The sequence below is a fragment of the Elephantulus edwardii genome, unplaced genomic scaffold (genome assembly GCF_000299155.1).
Source record: "Elephantulus edwardii isolate Elephantulus edwardi_28Jun2011 unplaced genomic scaffold, EleEdw1.0 scaffold00077, whole genome shotgun sequence".
Classification (NCBI taxonomy): domain Eukaryota; kingdom Metazoa; phylum Chordata; class Mammalia; order Macroscelidea; family Macroscelididae; genus Elephantulus; species Elephantulus edwardii.
In genome coordinates this window covers 8,124,142-8,141,603 of record NW_006399827.1, presented here as the reverse complement: position 1 = coordinate 8,141,603, position 17,462 = coordinate 8,124,142, and the positions used below count along the sequence as shown (strand labels likewise).

Here is a 17,462-nt window from a genome sequence, read left to right as displayed (position 1 = left end):
TTCACTAGAAAAGGTGGTTTTACATAAATAAAGGTTTAACCTAGGCTACATTTATTGAACATCCACCATACAGCAGGCACTAAACAGATGATTTCCTTATATTCTCTCATTACCTTTACATCAGCTTCAGGTTATTGGATTACTTTCCAGTGTACAGATTAGATAAAGCAATACTGGAAGACTTTAGCGATTGGCAGAGATGGAATTCAAAGCCAGGTTTGTCCAACTGGAAGCCCAATGTGCTTTCCATAGAAACGTACTATCTACTTCTTCAATATTTAATCTTAGTATTGAAGATTTTGGTATCTTTATTCAGTCAGTTCAATGGCAAATTCTGTGTCGAGAAACTTTAAAAATTCAATTATGTTAGTTCATAGATAAAATAGCTCGAGTTAAAACAGCTTTGCTAATAAAAATAATGGGTACAAATAAATAACTAACAAGCTATTTACTTTTGTAATTTACTATTTATCTTGCAACTAATATAATACTAAATCATCATCTTACTTGAGTTTATAACCACCCAATGGGGTAAATACCTTCAGCTGAGGAAACAGGCACAGAGAGATTAGGCAATGTGCCACAGGTCTGTGCACGTGGCAGAGCATTTGCACCCTGGCAGTCCAGCCCCCTACCCTAAGCTGGGACCCACTGCAGGGCACTGCTTGGCACAGCACTGCACAGCCTCTCAAGTGGAGCCTAAAGTCAAGACAGCCCTCTAACATAAACTTTATTTTATGCTCTCTCCAGTTTTGAGTTCACTTTTCATTTCTTAGAAGCCTACAAGTCACGTAAACTCTTTTAGGTACTAAAATATATACACTAAGACTGGCCTAAATTTTTATAAATGTGGAAACATATAAAAGAATACCAAGTCTCTGGTTCCAGACTACAGATTAAGATTAAATTTAATTTCTGAATCTTAAATTCTTGTTGAACTAATCAAAGCATAAGGAACACACAGAGAATTTACTGCTTTAATTCTTGTTGATTTATCTAAATCCACTATCAGGATCTGGATATTTATTTCTAGGTAACCATTTAATTAGAAAAATGTGTACTCCTCATTTAAAACCACGTACACACAACAAAAAACCACGCATACAACAGCACCCTGAAAGATAATTTTAATTTTGATTCATTTCAAACTTCTAAAATGTAGAAGACGGTCTTAATAGAATGCCAACTAGAACAAGCAGCAGTAAAGCCCCAGAGATTAATGACGGCTCCCACATTTGTCACTCAAGTCTACAAAGAAAAGAAAGAACAGTATCTGACAAAACAATAGTGAATAGGCTTTGAAACGCTTTCACAACTTTGATGTGTAAAAAAATGAGGGGGAGGGGAACACATTCCTTGTCTTAAATGGTTTATGTTCCTTCGTTTCAAAATAGATTTGTTTTAGGAGGTACATATTTAAATTAAGTCCCTTTCCATGGGCTTCTACTAAAACCAACAAAAATAATGCCTGAATCTCCATTAATCAAAACATAACTGGAACAAAATGAACCTGAGGGCTCTTCCTCAACAACTCTAAGTCCTAGCATAAAAGATACCTGCCCCCAGAAGCTCAGAAGCGAAATGCAGAGGTTTTATAAACTTAGACCTACTCTTCTGCTCTTGCTTTCCCCCTAACTCTTGGAACACTCTGTTTGGGAAAGACCACATTGACCTTGTACTTGTGTACAACAAGTACATTATAAATATCCTTTTCTTTGGTTGGTGGTTTCCAAAGGCAAAGCTGCATCCCTAGGTGATGGTCTGTAAATGACTATAAATAAGAACAGAAAGCTTCAGGCCATTTTCCATTGTTTCAATCTGCAACAGAAATGGTTACAAAGCCGACAGTGGAGCTAACAATCTAAGAAAAAGCAACTAACGCGGGGGCTTCCAAGACAAACTGGAGTACCTGAGTATCCTTGGTAGATTCTGCGTCAGCGCTGGCACACCGGTAGAAATAGAAAAGTGCACAAGCAGCAAAACCGAGAGAGACACTAAGATAGCCGAGTTAATGACCACCGCCCCGCCAACAAAGCCAAACACAAACAGCAGCATGCATCCAGGACTCATGGCGCTGCGCTGGCATGGTGAACCACCCGGACCAGGAGGCCTACACAGGGGCCACAGGGATAGCTTTGTAGTGAGGATCTGTCATTCAGCTGCTGCCACAAAAACAATGCCATCAGCAGCAGCTTTCCACTCCATCCTGCAGCAGCGCCCGAGCAATGACGTCACCCCACTGCCCGCCTCAGAACCATGGAGAGGCTGCTCCCAGCATTTATGCAGCAACCCAGAGAGCCAGGCAGCCTATGAACTCCGTTCGCGGCCACTAACAGTCAGGGCTTAGCTCATTGGCTACAATGCTTGGAGATCTACATAATTTATTCACACTCCTACATCAAACAGACAGCTAGCTTGAACCCTTTCAAACTCGCCTCTCTGTAACAAAAAGGGCTTTAAACCAATTGTGTAGAGGAGAAAAGAAAAAAAAAGACTTCAGAATTCCTACAAATCAGAAAAATTTAAACATAATTTTTCTCAAATATGAGAGACAGACAAATGCCTCAATATGCTGCTACCAGGGCATGTCTCTTGGCTTACCTTTTTAATAGCAAAGGCTGTTTATACTTATCTATGTTATTCTCTCCTGTTAACATTCCAACCCTGGCACAGAGCTTTGTGAATAAGCCTTACTATTGTTGCAGGATTAAAGAACAGAGAAAACCAGAAATACACAGATTTATTGCACTTGTTCTCAAGGCATAATACACAGTAAAACTTACCTAATTCTGTTATGAGCTGTGGATTCTAGTTGATCACTCCCTGAGAGCTGATGAAGTTTTGTTCTTTCTAAGTGTTCCATATAATTATGGATCATCTGTTTTAAAGAAAAAAAAAGTATACAAAATGTAAGACTAATACCTGAAATGAAAACAGTATGACAACAAGTGACACACTTCTAAATAATGTTATTTATCACACTACCCAATACCACATTTAAAGAATACCAATGATTGTTTTTCATGGCAAAGTAGTATGCACATGCTTCCATTTAGGGACGCTGACACCAGCAAAAGTAACCATAATCTCGTTTAGTATACAAAAATGTTTTTTCCCCATTATATCTGATGCTAGTAAATTATAAAAGAAATCAAGATATAAACACCGAAAAGAGGATGAGAAATCACTGGTTAAAAATAAGATGTTATTTAAGAAATTCATTCACACAACAAAGTAATGTGAAACTTGAGAAGAAAGCATATCTTCAAGTGGTGATTTCTTTGATTTTTCATAGCATTAGCAGGATAAGAAATAATGATTTACTGTATAGTGATTTAACTTAATACCAAGATGTTAATTTTGTCTATCTGTAGATTTAGCTGAAAGAAAATATTTTCTCCTCTGTTTTACTGCTAATTCGCTTGTGTCATTACTTAATTAGGACAAGTGATAAAATCAGAAAACTTTGATTTTTAGTTTTAAAGAACCATATGACAGAAGATGGAAATAAAATGCAAACTGTCAATAAACTCTAAGTAATTAGGTTTTACTTAATTCTTGATAATCTACAACTGTACTTCTAAGAAACCTAAATCTGGAATTCTCTCTCTCATTGCCTTCAACTCGGTTTTCTCTCTCTCATTGCCTTCAACTCGGTTCCAATTCACAGCTGATCCTCCAGAGGCCTTTACTCCCTCCCATGGACCAGGTGGATTCAAACCACCAGGGGAGCGCAGCCTCTGGGTCATTAGCAATGCAACCAGAGCTCCCCAAATCTCGAATTAAGACATTTAAAACGCAAACAATTTTCAATCATAAAAGCCTTTGTAGGTACTAACATAACAAGAAAAAAAAAATTTAAAAAATATCAGAAGGTATGTTAGTTTTTCAAAGGAATATTAAGAGTAGACTAGAGGAGGCTGATGTTATTCTTGGGAATAGTCTTTTAATTATTGAAACTGTTACAGTATGTAATAATGCATTTGCATATTACTAATCTGAAGATAAATTAATCAGACTGTTCCCTAATTAAGAAAAGTCCAAATAAGAAATGTATACAGCAAAAGAAAATTAATCCCATGGATATATGCTAAAACATTTTTCTTCTGAATTTCCATTTGTTTTATTTTAAACATACATTTTACCACTAGTAAAAGGACAGTTCTCAAAAAATCCCACTTTTGTCTTTATGTAAGCTAATCAGAAATTATTTACTGCCTTCTTTCAGGAGTGGTTAAACACTTGTGTTTAAACAAAGTCTGTCAGAGCTCAAACCCAGAAGAAAAATGGGGCAGTCTGCTTCTACAAAGGTTTACAGCCAGAGAAACCCTATAGGGAAGTTTGGCTACAATGAGTACAGCAAGGTAATTGCTGAGCTTGAAAGACACAGTTTAAATTCTCAAAAGGTTTTAAAAACCTTACACTGACTCATACGCCGGAGATAATAATCATACAGAACTAAGCAGCCCAAATGGAAGAATATAAGCTGTTACACATTCACATATAAAGAAAACAGAAACCTCTTCTATGGATTGCTTTTATAGTTATTAATCTACTTATTCTATTTCAATATAAAAAAACCCCAAAATTACCAAAAAAGCAAAGATATAATCAATTCTCTCCAAACAGCTCCCCCAAATAGTATTAAATACTGAACTCTAGTATTTAAATTAAAAAGATTAGGGGGAGGAAAGGAAAAAAAAGAGTACAAAATGTTGACTTCTAAACTTATCTAAATAAATAAGTAATCCCAAGTAATTGCATGTATTCTACTCTGATGTCCCTTAATAGTCTCTATAAAGAAATTGGTTCAGGCACAATTAAATTAACACTTCATGGAAGAGCAACAACAAAATGCACTTAACGTTTACTGAGCAGTGAGAACCAGTGCCAGCGTCAACCATTTCATTCTCTCCACACAACAATATCACAATTTTACGGATAAATGCCAGTTTACAAAGTTTAAATAACTTGCCCAAGCTGACCAGCTAATTAACGATTAATGGTTTTAATTGTGTCACAGTTAGTTAGCTTTGCTGCTAGAACTCCGGCTGCCTGACTCAGTCATCTGGGCAGTTAGCCATGTAGGGCCCTGCACTATCTGTCCAGTGGTCACCCCTTAGGTCAGCAATGAACCCACTGTCCTTTCTTCCACACACCCACAAGAAAACACCATACCCTAAAGCATTTTCTGCAACTGAAAGAAAATATTATGCACTATATTCTATAAATGCACAAAAACAGGGGGAGGGAAATACACAGCATATATATAAACAGTGATATTTCAACAATAAGGCTTCACGGTGTGACTCTATTTTAAAAAAAGTTAGTGGGGACAGGATCAGTGCAACCAGATGGAAAAGGGGGAAATCTACCATTGGTCCTCTGGCCCATCCCTCTTGGCCTCAGATGCTGTTTATTCTTCTCATGTATGTGTGAACATTAACTCACACACATGTAGGGATTAACTACTAACAATCAGCTGAAGTCCATTAAGAAAATCCCAAGCACACTGTCTAGGAAGTCCTAGCTTTGGGCAGGTCCCAACTCTTCTACCCTCAGAGACACCTCAACATCAGAAGATGACTGTCCTCTTTGACTGCAAGAGAAAACAGGGTAGTGGCGAGACTTGGGAGAAAAGTAGCCACAGGGATGACCATACTGGCCTTGAATCTTCCTGCATATGGTCCCCAAAATTGCATAACTGTATCTGTAAAGTCACCATCCTAAAAGCTGTTAAGATATCATAAGGCTAAAAGGCACAGGAAAAAAATGTTTGAGTCTAACGCAGAAAACCTGAAGCCATTCTAGAGTTCAGGCTACAAAATCTTTGACTTGGGACCCACCCGAGGTTGCAGGATATTGGGGAGTCCACTTCTTTGATTAGTATCAAAGGGGTGGGCACAGGTGGCCTGAGTCCTTCACAAGCTCATAACATTTCTACTGGCTCTGCTCCCCTCTTTAAGGCAAGTCTGAAGGAAATTTAGTAACGTGGGCAAAATTTTGCATTTAATTAGAAAAGAGTTATTCATATTACACAAAGTCCTAAGAGTTGTAGGAACTCTCCCTTAGGCAACAATGTGTTTGCAGAAGTTCAATGTAAGCAACTTTTCTGTGCCTGTAAAAAATACACTGGCTTCTTTAGAAGTTAACAATGAAAAGGTTAATGTGAAGTCCTTTTCATTTTCTTTCCCTAAGGATTTCCAGAGTTTGCCTTTAAAGGGCACCTAGTTCTTTCTGGCATTAGATAGATAGATATTTATAATTATTAATTGACTTTCAAGAACAGATGTATAAACAGAAAAAAAAAATGTGGGCTACAGTAAAACAGACCCACATTTCAAAGCAATCCTATTACTGTGTTACATAACTAAATCTTCCCTGAGGCAAAGTAAAAAAAAGGAGCCTGGAAGGGAGCTCGGGTGGCCTGGTGGAAAGGAGCAGCTCTCCCAAAAGCACCTGGTATAGGTCACTAGCTGCTCTGGGGGAGAAAGATGGGCAATCTCCTCGCATGTAATTTACTGTCTCTGAAAGTCTTCTAAAGGGTCAGCTACGGGTTACAGAAGGGAGCTAACCAGGTGGCCTATCCTCTGTGATAGTTCAAATCCACCAATAGCTCTGACAGGAAAAGATATGAAATCTATGCCTGTGCAAGGGAGCCTCCAAGGACCCAGTTAGTTCTGAAGTTCTGTTAATAAGGGCAGAAAAAGCCCTTGTGGTGTAGGGGGTAAGGCCTTGGGCTGCTAACCGAAAAGCTTCAGCTTCAAACCCACTAGTTGCTGTTTATCAAGAGAAAGATGAGGCAATCTGCTGCTGGTGTGATTTACAGTCTTGGAAGCCTGGTGGTTTCCACCCAACTCTAAAGGGTCACTGTTAAATTGGAACCATCATCGATCAGGGTATAAGGAGCCCTGTGCCACAGTAATTATGCACATGGTTGCTTATCAAAGGGCATGCAGTTCAACCACACTAGTTCCTCTTGTGGACTTTGTAAAGATTACTGCTTGAGTAAACCTGATGGGGCCGTTCTACTCTGTCCTCTGGGGTCACTATGAGTCAGAATCATCTTGACAGGAATAGTTTATTTGTTTCAAGTCAGTGTAGAGATGGAAGTGGCCCGAGGGAGTCAGAGCTGAGATTCTGCTGCCTGTGACATCTGCCTTGATTGGGGGATGAGTATAGCTCACTGACTTGGCACTTTGGATTTTCCTGAAATCTTTTTTCATTTCTGGTCTTTCCTTTTCTGAAGGAATACAAACAGAAAAATCATTGTATCCTTTCATTTGAAATGAAGAAATCAGAGGATTTTCCCCCCCTTTCAGTAACACTTTTATTTTTTAAAAATGAGAAAAAATGCAATTTCACCATAGTCACTTTTTCAAGAAAAAAAAAATAAATATATATATATACACCTGACACATCTTTGAATTTAACATACCAAAGTATGTTACATGCCATCGAGTCTACTATGACTCATAGTGACCCTATGAACGACGACGGCTCTGAACCCTGCCCTCTCCTGAGCCAGAAGCACTATAGTTTAGTAATCTTTAGTTATTATTGCCACAGTCACTGTGTCAATCCATCTCATCATGAGTCTTCCACTCCTGCGCTGACCCTCTACCATTCCAAGCATGATGTCTTTAGCTAAGGACTGGTCCCTCCTGGCCATGCCCAAAGTATGTGAGATGAAGTTTTACAATCCTTGCCTCCAAGGAACAACTTGGTTTCACTATCTCCAGGACAGACCTGTTCTCTTGGTGGTCCATGGCATGTTCAAGACTCTTCTCCAGCACCACAACTCAAAGGCATTGATTCTTCTTCTGTCATCCTTAGTCACTGTTCAGCTCTCAGATGCATAGCAAGCACTTGAGAAGACCATGGCCTGGATCAGGTGCACCTTAGTCTCTAGACTGACATCGTTGCATTTCTGGCTCAGGATACCAGATAATTAAGGATTATATATAAACGAAAGTTTAGTAATCCTTAATTATTGCAAAGGTTAGGACTTTATTGAAAAACAGAAGTGTTAGTCATAATTAATCACATCTATATCATAAAAACATTCCTCCAAACATTGACAATCTGAAGTCTTAACAGCACTATATAAGTAGTATAGAGAGATCACTGTTAGGGCACAGAAACGAATACTGTAAATTCAGTCAACAGTAAGACCCCTAACAAATATTCTTTAAATAGTCACCACATACTATCTTACTACTTTTTCAATATGTCTTACTGACATACTGAAAAGGTTGCTCCTGACTTTCCACAACTCTATAGTTCTAGATCCTTTGCAGCCAATCTTTTTCCCTTTGCCAATGGCTATCAGTTCATGCTGCAGATGTGGCTATGTAAGCTAGGTTAATAATATCCAAAGCTCACGTGTCAGAGCTAAGACTCAGGAATACATTTAAGTCCACCTCCATCCCCTACCCCCAAGATAAGTTGTTGTGTATCGCCGAGTCAGAACCAACCCACAGCTGACCCTTCAGTGGGTTTTCAGAAGCTGTAAATTACACAGGAGTAGATTGCCCATCTCTCTCCTGCAGAACAGCTGGTGTATTTGAACTGTGCCCCTTCAAGACTGCAGCACAGCTTCTTACCACTGGGCCACCAGAGCTCCCTCAGACCTGAGTTTAGGATGGAATGGTTTTATCTTCCTTAAAAGCAATAATATAAAGGCAGCTCTGGTGACCTAGTGGCAAGAATCTGCAATGCAAGCCCAAAGGCACATGGTTCAAACCCACCAGATGCTCTGCTGAAGAAGGAAGGGCAATCTCTTCCTGTGTCAATCAGATCCGATTCAATAGTACCCATCAACAATAACAACAACAAAAAGCAATACCATAGGTCCCCCCAGAGGAAGGATAAGAAATCACATCAATTATCCATACCATGGTAAAAATTATTTAAAAGGGGGGAAAAAAGGAGAGATTATACAAACTAGTGAAAGAAAAATGGAAATTAAATACTGGAACCATCTATAACATTAAAAAGACAAGACAAAAAAAGGAAAGAAAAAGAAATTATCTTTACCTATCATAAATATTGTATAGAGCAGAATTTAGGGCTCTTGTACATAGGGTCGCTATGAGTTGCAAGTGACTCGACGGCACATAACAACAACAACAACATCATAAATATTATAGGTTTATAAAAACACTATTTATCTAGGGATGTTAACTTTACATTGATCATGTCATATAAAAACACTTTTTAAACTTGGAAAATAGATGTATATATAAGAAAGGCTGACAGATAATCATAAAAAAAAGATGATTAAGAGAAACCTGGAAGCATTATGCAGAGTGAAATAACTCAGCCACATAAAGACAAATACAGTCTAAGAACACTATTTTGAAAATAGAAGGATAACCAAGCAAACTACGTACAAGTGTTGAAAACAGGAAAGGGAAAGGGGCAGGGAGAAAATAGGGACCGTCCCTAGGATAGTAGAGGCTAGGGGCAATCAGGAAGGTGAAGGAATAGGAAAGATGCAACGAGGACTTTAAGAGGCGGGGAAATAAGAAGCATAGATCATTAGCAATTACTTATATAAAACACAGTGTACATGAACGATTGTATAAAATACAATGTACATGACTGGATTTTTTTAAAAAGCCCTCAAGTCCATTTTCTGACAGTGATTTGCTCTGGAGGGATTATAAGATACTTCATTTTTAATTGTTCACTTAAAATACTGATGCAGGAAATCTGCTTTAGAGTCAATCGGATTTAACACATTATCATTTGTGCATATAGGTTATTTAAGAACATAATGAAAATTAAGTCCTTTATATTAAGACTATAAATGCAGAAACCCTTCCCCAATCCATCATTTCTCAATCACACTAACAAGAAAACCAAGTTTGTGCTCTCCGAGAACCATGTAGACATTCCACTAAACTCTGTGGCCAGTCTAGGAAACAAGTACTGGAACTGCCCTAAATAAGCAAATCATTCTGTGCCACAGTAGCTGACTACATGCAAAGCTAAATGCAGATGAAAAGCAACAGAGTCAGCATCTGGGAACTAAGGAAACAGTACATGAAATGTAATGGTTTTGGAAACATTCAATTGTCACTTCTGATAGAAAATTCAAGACCTACTTTCCCAGGTTAATTTTTTTTTTGTCTCCGTATTTGCACGCTAAAAACAACCAGGAAACTCACCTCGGTGTGTCGTTGATGTAATGCATTATATTCCTTCTTCAGTTCTGCTTCTCTTTCTTCAAGTCGGCTAACTGAAATAAAGATACAGAGACTTAATCAAAACAAGAAATTAATAAAAGAGCTCATCTTTAGAACTTAAAATGAGCTATCAAATTTTGGTCTCAATGTTTCATATAAAATTCTTCATAAGGCCAGTGACTTCATTTTATCACTTTTTTTAATAAGTAAAACTTCCACAACTGACTGTATAATATTAAAGTGCTTTCCACTTCTTTATTATCTGGAAGCACTTTTTCAACTACAGAGCTGCCTAACCGCAGTCTCTCTCATCCTCTTTTATTTAGCTCCCTCTGCTGATGAGTTTTGTGAGTGGCAATTGTTAGTGGTCACAGAGCAGAGAACTTAGTTGTAGAGTCAGAACTGACCCATAGCTGATCCTCCAGAAGGTTTTCAGAAGCAGTAAATCAAATGGGAGGAGACTGCACAATCTTCTTCCATGGAGCAGGTGGTAGATTTGAACTGTATGCCTTCAGGTTGGCAGCGCCCACTAGGCCACCAGAGCTCCCTGTTTTTTTAAAAAAATATATTTATACCCATTTTAGATTCTGAGACACAGAAGAGCTGGAGAGGATTTCATATGAAATGCTAATTAATACCATAAAGGCATGATTCAGAGGGAAAAGTGTCCAATGAGAACCACAAAGAAACTGCAGAGTACAAGACAGATGGTAGTAAGAACAGTGTGGGGACTGTTAACAGAGAAAGGAAGATCAAGCCACCACTGCTGGTGTGGCTGAGGGGAGACTGGCTGGCCTAGAAGATTCCGCACTGGCCATGTAAGATTCCGCATGGCCACATGGAGTTGTAGGCGGCAGCCTGCTGGGCTGAATTAAAGCCGGTGCTACAGGAGCTTGTCAAGTTATTCCGATGTCGACTTGAATGCCTTAGGTTAGCGGGGACTGTTCTCTAGGTTTCAGGGTCTGCAAGCTGCAAACATACTCCAGCCTATGGCTGCTTTAGATAACTGTGCAAGTAAATACCTACTACGAATTTTAACAGCCCATACAAAGTAATGCTAACATATAGACACCAAACAGAAATGTTTGGTAGATATTATGTAAATTCTTGGTGTCTTTGTACCTGCCACCTTTGAATTGCTATCTTGAGATTCTCTTATTAATTAGGAAAGCTGTAGCTGTTTTCTCTTTGATCTATTCTAATTCGGGCCTACGCGTTGACTCACTGGATTTGCAGTGAATATTAACTCAGACTGTAAAAGCACAGTGCACACAGCCAAGTACATCCATGGTTCATCTTTGCTTCAGAGTATAACCACCAAATCTATAATGAGATCATGTGATGCTGAAACCATAGTTTTTAGTATTGCTCCTATGATTTTTAAATTTTTTAAAAACAAGACATCCAAGCAAGTAACATTCAATAATAATTTCAAGGTAAACATTTTCTATTAGTTCTTTTCACTTAACTGCATCTAAAAAGCCCAAGTCGGCGAGCTCTGGTGGCCCAGTGGCAAGAAGCTGCACTGCAATCCCAGAGGTGCATGGTTCAAACCCACCAGAAGCTCTGCTGAAGAAGGAGGGACCATTTCCTCATGTACCAGTCAGATCCGATTTGATGGTACACACATAATAATAATAAAAAAAAAGCCCAAGTCGAGGCTATAGGATGAACTATATGTATCTTCAAGTACTCATCTGTGTGAACTGCTATTTCTTGTTAATATGCAACTAAAATAAATCCTATCTAGAGGCATAGCATTCAATTTCAAGTAAGTGCTCAACAGCACAAATTCATTATTCTTACCAGCTGGTGTGACACGAATTCATCACATATTATCCACCAACTGCTCCAAGGAAGGAAGAGCACCAGTCTCCTCCTATGTGATTTACAGCTTCTGAAAACCCACTGAGCTAGGAGTCATTTCCATCTTGACTGCACACAACAACTACTAACAAGAGCTAATATTGGGGAGCTCTGGTGGCCTAGTGGCAAGGAGCTGCAACTACAATCCCAGAGGCTCACGGTTTGAATCCACCAGATGCTCTGCCCGGGAAGGAGGGACAATCTCCTCCTGTACCAGTCAGATCTGATTTGACGGTACACTCACTCAAAAATAATAATAATAATAATAATAAAAAAGGGAGCTAATATCGCATAGGACTGACTTATAGAAGTACCGTTGTTGTTATTTGTTGTTAAGTGCCGTCGAGTCGTTTGCGACTCATAGCAACCCTATGTACAACAGCCCTAAACCCTGCTCTATCCTGCGCCAATCGCATTGCCTCTGACACACCCATCCCGATTACCCCAGTCACTGAATCAATCCACCTCATAGAGGGTCTTCCCCTCCTGCGCTGTCCCTCTACCCTACCAAGCATTATGTCCCTGTTCAAGGACCTGTCTCTCCTTACAACATGTCCAAAGTATGTCAGACGAAGCCCCAGAATCCTTGCCTCCAAGGAGTAGCCTGGTTAGCCCTCTCTAGGATGAATCTGTGTGTTTTCTTGGCAGTCCACGGTACATTCAACACTCCTCTCCAGCACCGTACACTATCTTAAGTACTTTACACTTAACTTATTTGAGTCTGATAGAGTAACTTTATGTCATTAACATTATTATTGCATTCATCTTAAAGTTGCAGGAATTAAAGCAAATGGGATAAGTAACTTGGCAACAGTGAGTAAATGGCAAGAGAAAGAGTTTCGTTGTTAATGCTTTTATTTTACAAATCTCTCTTTAAAAAAACTAATTTTTTTTTTATTTTATACCAGTTTACTTACAAAGTTTTTATACATTGTTACCCTTCCCATCAAACTGTGTGACCCTAGGATTATCCCCTTCCCCCCGCCCACACTCACCCTTCTGTTCCTACCCTCCCCCGCTTGGATCCTATTACACATTTTACTTGTTATCTATTTCTATAATAATGGTCTTAGACAGACAGTATTTGTCCTAGTGGGACTGAGTTAATTCACTTATGCATAATGCTCTCCAGACCCTCCAAAGTTAGGTTTAGGTGGTAATTTTCAAAATCATTGCTGCTGCATGCCGGCGTAGTATTCTGTTGTATGAATGTACCACAATTTCTTAATCCATTTGATTGTGGTTGAAAATTTGGGCTGTTTCCATGTTCTTGCAATGGTAAATAACACTGCTATGAATACTGGTGTACAAATATCTGTTTGTGCCTCAGTTCTAATTAAGAAAAGGATTTTTTTTTAATTTTCCACTAGTTTATTTACAAAACTTGAATACAAAGGCAAACAAATTATTTCAATTTCCTTCACCCCCCCACCCATCAAATTGTACAACCCGATGATTAATCTCTCTTTTCCCCATGTACATCTTTTTTTTTAATTTAGGTTGTTTATTTTTAAGAAAAGGATTCTTAATGGAGGAGTCTGTCTTTGAAACCTTTTGATTACCACACACTGCCTCTCAAAAAATACTTCATTTAAAAAGTAAAGAAATCCTCCTTTTAACCTGTTGTGGTTTTTTTTTTTTTTTAGGAAGGAAAATACTGTTTATTATGTACGTTGTTGTTATGTATAGTTTGTCTTTTATTCTGATAGTTTCTGTCATTCTAAGTTTTGTATAAAACTTTTAACCTGTTTTAAATATTACAGTCTACTCTACGATTTCATTTGGCAAAAAAGAAAATATAGAAGATAATCCTTTCTGCTCCAAACAAAATTTTCTTGTGTTCTTATATAAACAAAATCTGACAAAAATACATAAAACTGCATTTTTACTCAGTAATAATTCATTGTGTTACTAATACATCATGGAAAAGTACATTAAAACCAAATGTAACACCATCACATACCATCAAAAGGGCTAAAATGTAAGTAATGCTATGAGTACAGTCAGTGCATGTCATGCTACTGGAAGAAGTTTGGCAACAAGCAATAAAATAAAATATCACCTCTATGATGAAACAATTGTGCTCCTAGGAAATGTATATATAGATGTCCACTAAAAGGCACTTAAGACAATGTTCAAAACAGCATTATCAGCAATAATACAAACCTAGAAACAACTCAAATGACCATTAACAACAACAGATAAATAAACTGTAAAATATTCATATAATGGGATGCTACAAAACAGGAGAGTGAACAAATTATTAGCATACACAACATCATGGAAAAATATACAAGATAGTGAGGAAAAGAAGCATACACAAAAGAATACATATGATTCCAGATATACGACAATTAAAGATGTACAAAACGAATCTACAGAGGCCATGTAGACACCTTCTATGAAGAGTCCATAGCCCAATGATTCAACTAAATACCTAGATGGCCCACCCCACTTTTAACACACTGTATTAATTACTTCACAATGGCACTTTCCTTGGTGAATGAATACACACTGTTCCTTATGCTCTCTAACAAGTGTATGAGTTCAACATATAGCCCCAGTTTAGGCACACTATCCAGAATGATTACAAACTAGCTGTGATGTTGTGGCTTAAGAATTGAAATGACCAATGCCACCCAAAGGTAATAAAGGAGGTCAGAATTGCTTCCACTGTGGCAAACTGGGCCACTTCAGTAGACAGTGTCACAGACGAGAGCCACAGATAGGCAAGGGAGTAGAGAGGAAGCTCCCACTCACTTGCTTTAAGTGTGGCTCTGAAGGACACTTGGCCAAGGTGGCCCACATCAGGTCCTCATGGTAGACAGGACTGACAGGCCCCAGCTCCCAGCTGGAAACAAAGGAGGACACTTCAATTATTTAGATCCTCCCAGAAGAGCCATGGATGAGCATTAACATTACTGGTAAGTATATTCATTTTCTCCTGGACACAGAGCCTACTAATTGGTCCTAAAAGCCTTCTGAGGTCCCAACTCTTCTCACTATCTCTTAGTTGTTGGAATGGACGAAAAACCTCATAAGCAGTTCCTTACTTCACCTCTACCTTGCATGTGAACTTCCAAGTTGTAAAACAGCCCAGTGGTAGATGGAATTTGCTCCAGAACTTAAGAACCATAAATGACATCGCTGAGCCTCTACATCTTGTGGTTCCTAACCTCTACACTATAATAGACAAAGTGCTAGTGTATAGGCCTTTTATTGTAAGAACCAGCTTCCCTCTGTAACTTGATTTGTGTCACTACTAGAACCTCTACTCGGAATATTATTGCTTGTTAATTTTTGACTCATGTACTTTTAAGTTGTTAAATTTGTGTCTTCTAGGTTGCAACACCTCCATGATACATCTTCAAGGATATGAACATGTACGGCTAAGCACAATTGATAAAAGTGCATCTAAATTCCAAAATCAATCTCCATAATAGTCTATGTGTTTCCTACTGCCAAAGGGGCCCTTTGGAGTAGTGAGAGAAGATCTTCACCCTGAAACCCACAGCGTCCCTTTTCAGCAGGAAGTAGCTAAGAGAATACGCCATCCCCTTTTCCTTATGAATCAGGGTGAAGTCTCTCTCAGGGAGGAGTGATAGGAAATGGCAAAAGACACACTGACAAAGGAGATTAATCAGAACTGGCTTTGACAAGCACTGTGGCAATTGGACAATTAAAAAAGACATTTGGGGGGGGAAGAAGAACAAACTGGGGAGGAGGGTAGAGAAAACAGTGCAACAATGAATGAGAGAACCCAAAATCTCTGTAAATGTTCATTAAAACTAATTTAATAATAATTAAAAAAATTGAAATGACAAATGAGAAGGGAAAAATTATCAAATCACAGAATGAGACAACAAACAGGAAAAAGGTGGGGCCCACAGAAGATAAACTGAAATTACGACTTCAGTTGTTGGTATTATCTGTTAAAATAAGCAATGTTTATTTATATATTTTGACTGAATATTACTATTCTTGATATATATCCCACAACAAATACTTACACCAATGCCCAAGAAACAATAAAAATGGATAGTCTACACAGCTTATTTTCTAGCAATTAGGACCACCTTCAAATATATTACTATTGTTGCTGTTAGGTGCTATCAAGCCAACTATGCTCATAGGGACCCTATGACCAGCCAACCCTGTCCTATACTAGTCTCATCATCTCTGACACACTCAAGGCCACTGCTGAAGTCATCATGTCAATTCACCCTTTCCAGGGTCTTCCTCTCCTTCAAAGAACCTCCATCTTTTCAAGCATTAGGAATTGTTTAAACAAACTTTAGTACTCACACTATGGAATATAATATAGTAGTGGCTTTGTTATTTTTTAGTTGTGTAAGCTTGGGTAAGTTAACTCTTCCAAGCTTAATTTTCTTATTTGTGTTAAGATGAAGTGCATTAGTATTTGTAAAAGGTTTATAGCAGTGCCTGGCATACACAGCAAGTGCCATGCAAAATGTTTTTTAAATAATTAAAGTATTTGTTAAAAAGAAATGCATTATATCTATACTTTCTGAAATGGGGCAGTACTTAGAACAAAAGAATACTAAATATATGTTGTGATAAGGGAAAATAAAAACTGCAAAATAATGTGCAATATAATTCCATTCAGGTGTCTAACCAAAAGCAAGCTTCTGATTGTCTCCCCAAATCTGCCCTTTGCCCTAACAGAGTCTTCTCAAAGAGCCTGTGGTATATCCTTCTGTTTTTTCCTTCCCTTACATTGCACATACAATTGGCAGACTCTGTCTCTTCAATCTTCATAGGAAGTTTAGGATCTAACCACCTTTCAGCACTGCTATTATGCTCATCTTGGTCCAAGGCATCCCCTCTTGTCTGGATTATTATGATCATTTTCTAGCTTGTCTAGGCTCTAAGACTTGCTTTCCCAAATTCTCAATACTGCCTGGGTGCAGTCACAGTAGGTCTTGTTCAAAATCCCCAAGTGGCCTCCTGTTTTCTTTAAACAAATGCAGGTTCTCACAACGGTCTGTAAGACCCCACAGGATCTATCATGTTACACCATACCCTCACCGACCCATTATTTACCCCTCAAAGTCAATCTTGAAGAAAAGCTATTTTACAATGTCTTTATCAAATGTCTGAGATGAGAGCTGGATTTATAGTAACAGGTCCTCTGACAAATTTTACACAGACTGGCTAATCAATGACGGTTCACGTAGTTTTATTGTAATGTACCAAGCAACAGCATGGCTGTGGGAAAGCAGACTCAATGCTGCAAATACATTTTTTTTTCCAATGCTGCAAATATACTTTTAATTGCCATAGAGTTCCAATATTTCATTAAAATGAACTGAGTATCGGTCAACAGCCAAATTTACTCAGGATCATCCACGATAATTCCTTCAAATTATATCCATCATTTTC

The 17,462-nt window shown here is 38.3% G+C and overlaps 1 protein-coding gene across 5 annotated transcripts in view; it reads right to left on the bottom strand.

Moving 5' to 3' along the window:
* Positions 1-17,462, bottom strand: part of SPAG9 (sperm associated antigen 9) — a 171,028-nt gene that overhangs the window by 89,790 nt on the left and 63,776 nt on the right. For 3 of the 5 annotated variants that reach the window (XM_006889278.1, XM_006889277.1, XM_006889276.1), the window contains exons 3-4: positions 10,176-10,246; positions 2,784-2,878 (exon numbers count right to left, since the gene is read on the bottom strand). In XM_006889278.1, coding sequence (XP_006889340.1) covers positions 2,784-2,878; positions 10,176-10,246 — 166 coding nt within the window. Of the gene's footprint in view, positions 1-1,909; positions 2,285-2,783; positions 2,879-10,175; positions 10,247-17,462 lie in introns of those variants that run through there. The other 2 variants (XM_006889279.1, XM_006889280.1) reach the window with 2 other exon arrangements.